This window comes from Camponotus floridanus, unplaced genomic scaffold (assembly GCF_003227725.1).
Source record: "Camponotus floridanus strain SB8 unplaced genomic scaffold, Cflo_v7.5 scaffold17, whole genome shotgun sequence".
Classification (NCBI taxonomy): Eukaryota; Metazoa; Arthropoda; class Insecta; order Hymenoptera; family Formicidae; genus Camponotus; species Camponotus floridanus.
In genome coordinates, this window is record NW_020229292.1 from 2,676,430 (window position 1) to 2,687,451 (window position 11,022).

Genomic DNA, 11,022 nt, shown 5'->3' on the forward strand with positions numbered 1-11,022 from the left:
ATCATTCTCAATACATTATTTAAAATAATTATCTGCCTTTTCTTATTAATCTTATAATATAAGACATTAATAAAATAAAATATATTAACTTATCATATTACTAGTGACCAGAGAGAAAAGATAATTTTATTTAAAACATAAAATTGCATAAAGAAAGAAGAATTAATTAGAATCAACGTATGAATTGAATGTTCAAATACTTACTGCAATTAAAAATTTCTCTTAATAATTTTTTCATCAATAGCATTTATTCGAAATCTACCATCAAATTCACGTAACCAGTAACTAAAAATTATTGATTCAATAGTATATTTATTATAATATTTATTGTACACTATCGCTCAAAAGTATTTGGCCACCCTTAATTTAAGAGAAAACTCGAAAACGAAATTGTGTCTATTGCCTTTCATCGATGTTTATTGTTTATGCGCTAACGGAAAGTCGTTCTCAATAGCTATATTATAAATATCACTTCATGTTTACTAACAGATAGCTACAAAGCTAAATAAGGTATTTATGACTCTTGTCCTAGAATAAATACTTTTAAGTTTTTACTATAAAGGCGCGTGTTTCATCTAAAGAAATTTTAGAAAAATTAATAAGAAGATTGCCGAGATTTTGTAAAGCTGTCATAAAAAATAAAGGAGGATGTATGGATGAATCAAAAATTTAAAATTTTTGTATATTTTAATATTAAATATATAGATTAATATAAATAAATGATTTTATTCATAGTCATTTAAACACAATGTACCTAGGTGGCCAAATACTTTTGAGCGGTAGTGTATATATAAAACTAATATAGTATTTATTATATATATATATATATATATATATATATATAATATAATATAATATAATATATATAAAGCACTGTGTGTTTTTAGTAATATTTATATTGCATAAAGCTTAAATAAATCTAGTTATAAATATTATTTTAAACAAATTATGTTTGGATTTTATTGTTCACATTTTTTATTTCTATTCAAAATCCTATTTTCCATGGAAATTTAAATGGAAATTTATGTCCAAACTATAACCATAGCAATTCTTTATATCAGATGAAAATGCTGTTTTTATTTTAATAGAATATTTTATTTTGTTTTTTAACAATTTTCGAGGAGTTGTCATACATCAAAATTATGTTTTCAAAATAAACAACATAAGTATACTTTTACTAATATTTTTAAAAATATACTTTAATAATTATTATGTATAATTTACATATCGTTAACTATCACATTATTATTTAAAATAAAATTACCAGAGAAAAAATTTCTGCAATCAATAATCTGCAGTTGATATGTATCTAAATGTATAATTATAGTATAAAACCGAGAAAGATTCTTAGTAAAAAACAAGAATTTTAATTAAATTTAATTAGTCATTTTATCTTTGATTTCTGATACGGATTTCTTATTAAATGAAAATTTAAACAAAAATTATCACAATAATAATTGTCACAGTATGTAAGATATTAATAAACATTTATAAGATATCAAGCGCAAAAATGCAATGAATGCAATAATAAAACTGTTATTATTAAATTAAAAAGCATCGTTAAGAAATAAGTAACGAAGAAAAATCCGTCATTTATGACAATTGATCACGTTGCAATATATTTCAAATGAAAAGGTTTATATCTCACAACATGTATAAACAGATAATAATATCAACGAACGCATGACGTGTATCTAATTACGTGTGATATAAGTTTGTTATATATCTCAAAAATTTTTCCAGAAAAATAATAAGACTGTGACTATATGAAGACTTCATTAAATTTTCAAAGATGTTTTTAATAAGTAATTTACTCATTTAAGCATTTTCTTTAAAATATCGAGCAAAACATTTCTCGCATTATTGGCAACAGCTATCAGTGATTATTAATTTTTTAATCATTAAATATATAATTAAAAATTTATTTATCTTAATAGCAACTTTAAAAAGGTAAAGCATTTATATAGATAATTTATTTTATTTAATATTATATTTTTTTTATTTCGGGAAGAGCCGCTGATGCTAGTAAATAAAATAGCAAACATATATCTATCTCCTAAAAATTATTCTGTAAATATTCCGGGCGGATCGTCTCAAGTTGAGGTAACAATGAAATAAAACAATAAAGAAGTGAAAATAAAATAATAATAAAAACGAATATAACAAAAACAAATCATTTTCGATACTTTTTCGATAAATTAAAATCAAGAGACACGGTGTCTCGCCGGTGAGAGCCAAGTTTTTTTAATGTACAAATTTTTATTCTTAGTTGGCGCCATTTTTTTATATCTTTTTTTATATCACTATTTTTGTAGACAATATGACAGTTGGATACAATTAGTGCATAAACTTGACGTCCTCTTTTTACCTTTTTTTAAAAAGGTAAGTTTTTGGGGATTAAATATACTTGAAAGGGAGGTTATCGAAAAATTCAAGCAAAAAATTTAATAATAGGTTCAAAAATTCAATAACAGATATAAATTTAAGAGCAAATTTTAAAAATATTATATTATCGATTTTAAGGGCGTTTATATTATAATTTTAATTTTTAACGGTTTTAATTTCTTCACCTACAATATTATAAAATAACATTATTAAATCAATATATACACAAAACAGGCATGTTAGGCAGATTTAGAGAGTCTAGCAATATTTGTATGTATACAATCATATCATACATCAGTCTTTACCCGACCTTTCCTTCTTTCTTATAGACACCAGTTTCTGTATTCTTCGTACTTTTCCTTAAATTCTCATTTTGTATTCAGTAATACACGAACTGTGATACATAGCGGATATCATGTCGACAGTACAGGGACCGTCAAGAAGATACTCCAAATATTGGGTATGGGATTATTTTTCGATAAAAGATAATATAAGTACGTCGGTATGCGATATTTGTGATACAAAAAAGGGCCATAAAAAGAATGATAATGATATAAAAGAAATGACTAAACATTTATCTGATATGCATCCGCGAAATTATGGCATAATTGCAAAGAAAAAAAACAAAGATTGGGAATCGCTCTTTGAAAGGAAGGAATGCTCAACTGATACTGCAACAAGCATTAATATACAGTGCAAACTATGTGATCCAAATAGTAATCCATATAATATGAAGCTTGGAATATACGTGACTCGCCATATGGAAACACATTTAGAAAACGAACATAACGTTACGGAAAGTGAATGGGAAATTCTTCGAAACTGGCGAGACACGAACCTCGAGGATTATTATGACCTGACTGAGGAACAAGGATCGATAAAAAGAACAAAATCGTGTAAAAAATGTGAAGATCATGAGTTTCAACGTAGTAATCTGTGCATCATGCTAAAACATTTGATCCAATATCATGATTCCGAGATTACCTTCGGATTACTTCCGGATAAAATACGTTTACCTTTGGATATACTACCAAAAGGGTAAGAAAAACGGCAAAACTCAAATTTTATTAATTTACCGATTTTGAATCATTTATATATACTATTATGTATACTCTTTTATATATACTCATTTATATATACATTTTATATATTTATACATTTTATATATTTATATATTTATATATTTATATACATTTATATTCATTTATATATTTATATATTTATATACATTTATATACATTTATATACATTTTATATATTTATATATTTATATACTCTTTTGTTATTATCATGCAATAGTATATATATTATATATACTATTGCATGATAATAACAAAAGAAAATCATGGATATAAAACTATAAAATTCATATATTTAGCACATATAGTATGTATTTACGATAAATATTTGGTACATATAGTTGGTATATATATTTGAGTCAATTTAACTTATTGTTAGGTGTTACCGCATAAAAATATTTATATATTACATATATAAATAAATATAAAATTTATTAGTTTAGTATTTCGATAATTGAGAGAGAGAGAGAGAGAGAATTTGTAAAACTTTATGTAAATATAAATTGAATATAAGTATAAAGAATTTCTTTTTAAATAATCGACCGAAAATTTTGATTTTTTGATATAAAATTTTTAAGAATACTCAAGTTTTTGATAATATTTTAATAATAAAAGTATTTTTTGACATTAAAAAATAATAGTTGAATAATTTGATGATATATATTGTATTATGCATATAATTGAAGCTATATTTTATGTATTAATTAATACAATTATTTTTTATGTTCTAACAGATTCAACAGAAATCCATCGAATGATCCTGTAGATCCTGTAGATCCTGTAGATCTTGTCGATCTTGTAGATCCTGTAGATCCTGAAGATCCTGTAGATCCTGTAGATCCTGATGTTGCATCGAGCAGCAATCCAGAGCCATCAGTAAAACGAAGAAGACCAGTTTTCAAAAGTTGGATGTGGGATTATTTTTCGATAAAAAATGACGCTATAAGTATGTCGGTATGTGATATTTGTGGTACAGAAAGGGGCCATGAAAAGAATAAACTCGATTTAGACAATATGTCTGAACATTTATCTACTAATCATCAGGACAATTATAAAATATTTATAATGAAACAAAAGAAAGATTGGGAATCGTTCTTTGGAAGGGTGAAATGCTCAACTCATAGTACAATAAGCATTAATATAAAGTGTAAACTATGTAATTCATATAAAAAAGAGCTTCGAATATATATAAAATCCGAAAATATGGAAACACATTTAGAAGACGAACATAACGTTACGGAAAGTGAATGGGAACGTCTTCGAAACTGGCGAGACACGAACCTAAACGAAAAGTATTATATCCTGACTGAGGAAAAGGGAGAATTGATCAAAAGAACAGAAATGTGTAAGAAATGTAGACATAAGTTTGAACGTAGTAATCTATGCATTATGCTAAATCATATTATCCAAGTTCATCAATCCGACATTGCCTCCGGATCCGATTCACCTTCGGATGAAGATAAACTACGTTTACCTTTGAATATACTACCAAAAGGGTAAGAAAAACGGCAAAACTCAAATTTTATTAATTTACCTATTTTGAATCATTTATATATACTATTGCATGATAATAAGAAGAGAGAATCATGGATATAAAATTATAAAATTCAAATATTTAGCACGTATAGTATGTATTTACGACAAATATTTGGTATATATATTTAAGTCAATTTAGCTTATTGTTAGGTGTTACTGCATAAAAATATTCATTACATATATATATATATATATAAATTTAAAATTATAATATTTATTAGACATATATATATAAATTTAAAATTATAATATTTATTAGTTTATTTTGATAATTGAGAGAGAGAGAGAGAGAGAGAATTTGTGAAACTTTATGTAAATATAAATAGCGAATATAAGTATAAAGAATTTCTTTTTAAATAATCGACCGAAAATTTTGGTTTTTTGATATAATATTTTTAAGAATACTCAAGTTTTTGATAATATTTTTAATAATTTTTATTTTTAATAATAAAAGTATTTTTTGACATTAAAAAATAATAGTTGAAAAATTTGATGATATATATTGTATTATGCATATAATTGAAGCTATATTTTATGTATTAATTAATACAATTATTTTTTATGTTCTAACAGATTCAACAGAAATCCATCGAATGATCCTGTAGATCCTGTAGATCCTGTAGATCCTGCAAATCCTGTAGATCCTGTAGATCCTGTAAATCCTGTAGATCCTGATGTTGTATCGAGCAGCAATCCAAAGCCATCGAGCAGCCATCGAGGGCCATCATCATCTGGCCAATCTAATCCCTGCAAAATGAGGCAAGAAACTGACAGTTCCATGAATATTTGGCAAATAAAAGATGCTGCAACGACCGTGAATCCACATTCACCAACATCTGACCTTTCTGATAGCAGCCTTCGAGAACGTGCCAGTAAACGCAGTAAAGTCAGTCATAATACAAGCAGTGACGAAGATGATAAGTGATATTGCACGAAGCAACACCATAACATCGCTTCAACGTCTACACACACAAGTTCGGTCTCTAGATTTGATTTCTGATACTTTGTATCATTACATTGTAATCGACATACTCGATGTTCTCCTGTTTATATCATTGAAAGTATTGATAAAAACAATGAAAACAATGAAAAAAATTTTAACTAATAATTAAAACCATTGATATCTGAATAGATAGACGGAGCATTAGCTATCGATTAAGACGAGAAGAGCTTTGATAATCGCGGTAAACGCGGGGAACTCTATGAACTTCGGTTGAATTAGGTTATTCCCGATAATGATCAGTTAATAATTCGACTCCAACTTCTTTCATTAATATATATCAAATAAACAAAATAAATAACATCACAAATTATAACTTATTATTACACTCTTCCACTTAAACTTTAAATAAATAATTTACACTCATTAAACTAACAATCTTTTTCATATATTTTTTTCTACCTACTTAGTATAAATTAAATAAATAAATATATTTATATACCTTATACTCAATAATAATATACCCCTAAAATTAAAATCTATCAATCCCCTCATTTCATCATTATATTATATATAATATATTATATTATATAATATATATATATATATATATATTAATATCAGAAAATTAATATTTTTCATTAATAAATTTACAATTTATTACTTTTATCAGACATAATACTCTTACATTTTAATTAAATACCTGCCCCCCCTCATTAACATCAAAGTTCAGCTCACATGCATTGTGCGAAGTTGTGTTGTAACTAATGTTATATTATTTTTATATTTATTATATTATTTTTAAATTTATATATTATTTATATAATTTATATTATTTATAATATATTATTTAATATATAAACATATATATTAAATAATATTAATAAATAATATAATAATATTAATATATATATATATATTTATATTATATTATATATTAAATAATATATATAAGTTATATATATATATTACATACATATATATATGTGTGTATATATGTATATATGTATATTTTATATATTATTTAATATTATTATTGTCATATATTATTTTTATATTTAATGGGCATTAGCGATTTTCTCCAAATAAACACTCTTTAAACATTTCTGAAAATCTAGTTGAGAATCGATATCAATGGAACTCGTTATGATAATGTCATAATGTCCGGAATAGTCGAACGCTGACGGAATTAACCGAAGTTCATGCACTCCACCTTTACTGCAATTATCAGTTACTCCTATCAAAAGATTCCGTCTATCTATTCAGATGAAAAGATTCCGTCTATCTATTCAGATGTCAATGATTCAAACGGACTTATAAATCTCGAAGGAGATGATCAATATCGTAATATCGCTACACATCAATTAACCATCAGCAGTTAATTTAAGTAAAATTCTGATTTTGATTAGATCATTGTTTTTGATAGCTTTCATGAATTTGACGATTTTGTGCCATTATTTTATCTTTTAAATATAACATATTCATAATTGCATCCATTGTTTTTGACGAATATATAATGTATTAATTATCTATTTATCAAGCAAAGATTTCAAGTTTTTATATTGTTTTATATCGTTTATATCATTTATATTTATAATTTATTAGATATAGATACAAACACAAACACAAACACACACCACACACACACACACACACACACACGCATACGCACACACACGCAAGCACGCACGCACGCATATATACACACGCGCGTGCGCGCTATACACATCATCATATATTATTATATGACCTATTATTATTTCTAGAAGAATAATTTTTTAAACGTATTGCATGAACAAATATATTTATAAACCAGTAGATTTTTCTATTCAATTCGTAGAAAATTGTATCAAAAGTGTAGTGAAAATAATGTAAAATTGATGTAAATATTTAAATTAAATGGCATTTTTGATAAGCATAACATTGTATCTTTTTAATTTATAATTATACGCACTTAAAAGTTTATTATATATGTATAATATTCGATTAATATTTATCTCTTCTTATCAATATAATGTTTTATGCTTTGATCGAACTAATTTCGCTAATTTCAAAATATTTTGCGGTTTTTAGTCATGTTTATTGTAATACTTGCGATTGTGAAAATTTTTATGTAATATTTTTTTAATTGATGATTATTATCGGCACAAAATTAGTAAGCTAATAAGTTTAGTACCTAATTATAAAAATTAAGATACATTAGACAGATTTAGATAGAAGATTTAATGCTAAACTATGCGTATCCATATTTACATTTATATACAAAATTATTCACTTTTAATCTTTTTCTTTTTTTCTTTTATTATCTTCTATCATCTTCGTTATAAGTTCTAATATTTATATAAAACACTTTCCTTCGAAAGAAGTATATATTCAAAAAATACATAAAAACTCATCATATGTTATACTTATGGTAGTAATATCTCACAATAGAAAATTAAATATAACAATATGAGATAACATTAAATAATAATATTAAGATAATGCACTTTTGGTGATAAAATATTTACAATGACATTATATATTTCATAGATATATTTTAGAGAAAAAGAAAGAGACAGAATCTCTCCAAGATGTGCTCTTTTCCTTTCGTAATCACGACAAACAAATTTGTAATGCCCGGCGGATAGTGTCGAGTGTACTCGTACATTGAATACAAACGACCGGTGGCGATTATTATCGAGCTCGTTGGACGAGTAAGAGTGTCGCAACGTTTCCTCGCTTGCATGCCATGGTGCACTTTAATGAGCAATGAGGAGAATTTATTATTACTACTGCTTGATAATATTTTTGTTTTGTGTACTGGAAAAGCAAGATCATTATAAAAAAGAATTAAGAGCAAAGTGTAATCATAAACATCATGAGACATCAGAGGTATACATAAGATAATTGAAATCTATGAAATGTATGAGATGGAAATAGACGATTCTTGATGATTCTCATCTTCTTAACATTTGTCTCTCAAATATTAAAAGAAAGAAAATATATTTATAATTTCTAACAATCTTTGGTATTTTACACGAGAAATACTTTCTAGAAACAGCTTAGTAAATTCCTTCTCTTTCTCTCTCTTTTTTGCAGTTGACATGAAGTGGTAAAAGTTGATTCTGATACAGCAATATTGCAAGAGCTATTATTTAAAATTCTGATAACATGCAATGTCTTTAATCTTACGCTTCGCACTTCGATACTATTGCTTTCTCCTTTGGTTGACCGGAGATTCGCAAGAATCATACATTCGACAAGATCAATTTAACATACATAATCAATAGCCGTTCACTATAATTTAAATTTAATTTATCTGGATTTCAATCTTTATATTTAATCGTTTATAGAATTGTATGTGAACTCATGAGAATTTACGTAGATTATCTCGATTATCATTACAATTCATCGTGATGATTGTAATGCACGCTGTGTAAAAGACTCAATTATTATTATTATATATATATATATATATATATATATATATATATATATATATATGAAGGATGTTTGAAATAAAATAATACACCTATAAACTTATAAACTCATAAATATGTAGCTGCTCGTTGCAAATATTTTTTTCTTAAAAACAATTATGTTTTCTTTACACTAATTGATATCTCTCATGATTTTGTGTCAAAAGTATTCAAATAAAATAATCAAAAGATGAATATTTTATGAGAATATTTCAGAAAGTGTTTATATAAAATTATGTCAAATTAAAATAACACATATGTCAAAAAATCTCGTAAACTATTCCATTTTTGGCCATCCTACTCTTATAATTTTTTACGCTGAATATTACGAGGAATCGATTTAGATAAAAAAATTAGGAGTTCCGTTTAAAAAACTGACGGATAAGATATAAAGTGGAGTAATGATGACATCATTCCAATTTGCTTCCTTTATACAACTTTTCATCGAGCAATTATTGCGTAACACCTGTTTACAAGTTATTCATATTCAGGTATTATTTTAACCCCAAAAACTTACCTTTTTAAAAAAAGGTAAAAAAAGGGCGCCAAGTTCATGCACTAATTGTATCCAACTGTCATATTGTCTACAAAAATAGTGATATAAAAAAATTGCGCCAACTAAGAATAAAAATTTGTACAAGATAAATAGTAAAAAAAATTTTAATTAAAAAAACTTGGCGCTGCCAATTTTATTAATATATTGTTCAACTTAAAAGTCTAAATTTTCAAATCCAGAAGATCTTAAGAGAATTAATAATAAATGTCCAGCAATTATATTTGCTGTTAAACATATATTTAATTGGAATATATGCCAATTTTATTGGCAGCGCCAAGTTTTTTTAATTAAAATTTTTTTTACTATTTATCTTGTACAAATTTTTATTCTTAGTTGGCACAATTTTTTTATATCACTATTTTTGTAGACAAAATGACAGTTGGATACAATTAGTGCATGAACTTGGCGCCTTTTTTTTACCTTTTTTTAAAAATATTATCAGACGTCGACTAAATATTCAAGTAAAATTCGAAATTCGTTGATTCAAAAAATAATAAAGATAAGTAAAATTGAAAATTTTATATAAGACAAAATATTTGCAATATTAACATAAAAATATGTAACCTTAAAATATATATAAATATATTTTAAGAAAACATAAAATGTTATTTTTTTTGAGTTGTCAAGATAAATTACATTTTAAACCCATCAAATTTTAAAACATTATAAAATCCATTTATTAACACTTGAATTTTCAGACAATTGTTTTCAATAACTTACCTTCAACACCTCCGCTGCTGGATCTCATCAATAATCATAAATAAATAAATAAATAAATAAATAAATAAATAAATATATATATATATATATATATATATATATATATATATTTGAAGGAGATTACCGACTGCATAATAAATTAATTGGTACATAAATGTCAATTATTTGGATCGATCGTATCTAAGGTCCGAATATAATGTATCCAATTAAAGCAAATTAATAGCTGAAATTATGTCGTATGAATTTATTATTATTATTATTATTATTGTTATTATTAAAGCTACATATTTATTCTTATTATTATTACTATTATACATATTATATTCGGGCCTTCGATACGGTCGA

At 25.1% G+C, this 11,022-nt stretch overlaps 1 protein-coding gene across 1 annotated transcript; it reads left to right on the plus strand.

Annotated features, from left to right (window-relative positions):
- The first annotated feature begins 2,722 nt into the window (after positions 1-2,722).
- Positions 2,723-6,255, plus strand: LOC112637472. Its single transcript, XM_025407254.1, has 3 exons — positions 2,723-3,423; positions 4,199-4,960; positions 5,574-6,255. The coding sequence occupies exons 1-3, from the start codon at positions 2,801-2,803 to the stop codon at positions 5,923-5,925; spliced, it is 1,737 nt and encodes a 578-aa protein (XP_025263039.1). The 5' UTR covers positions 2,723-2,800; the 3' UTR covers positions 5,926-6,255.
- The last annotated feature ends 4,767 nt before the right edge of the window (positions 6,256-11,022 follow it).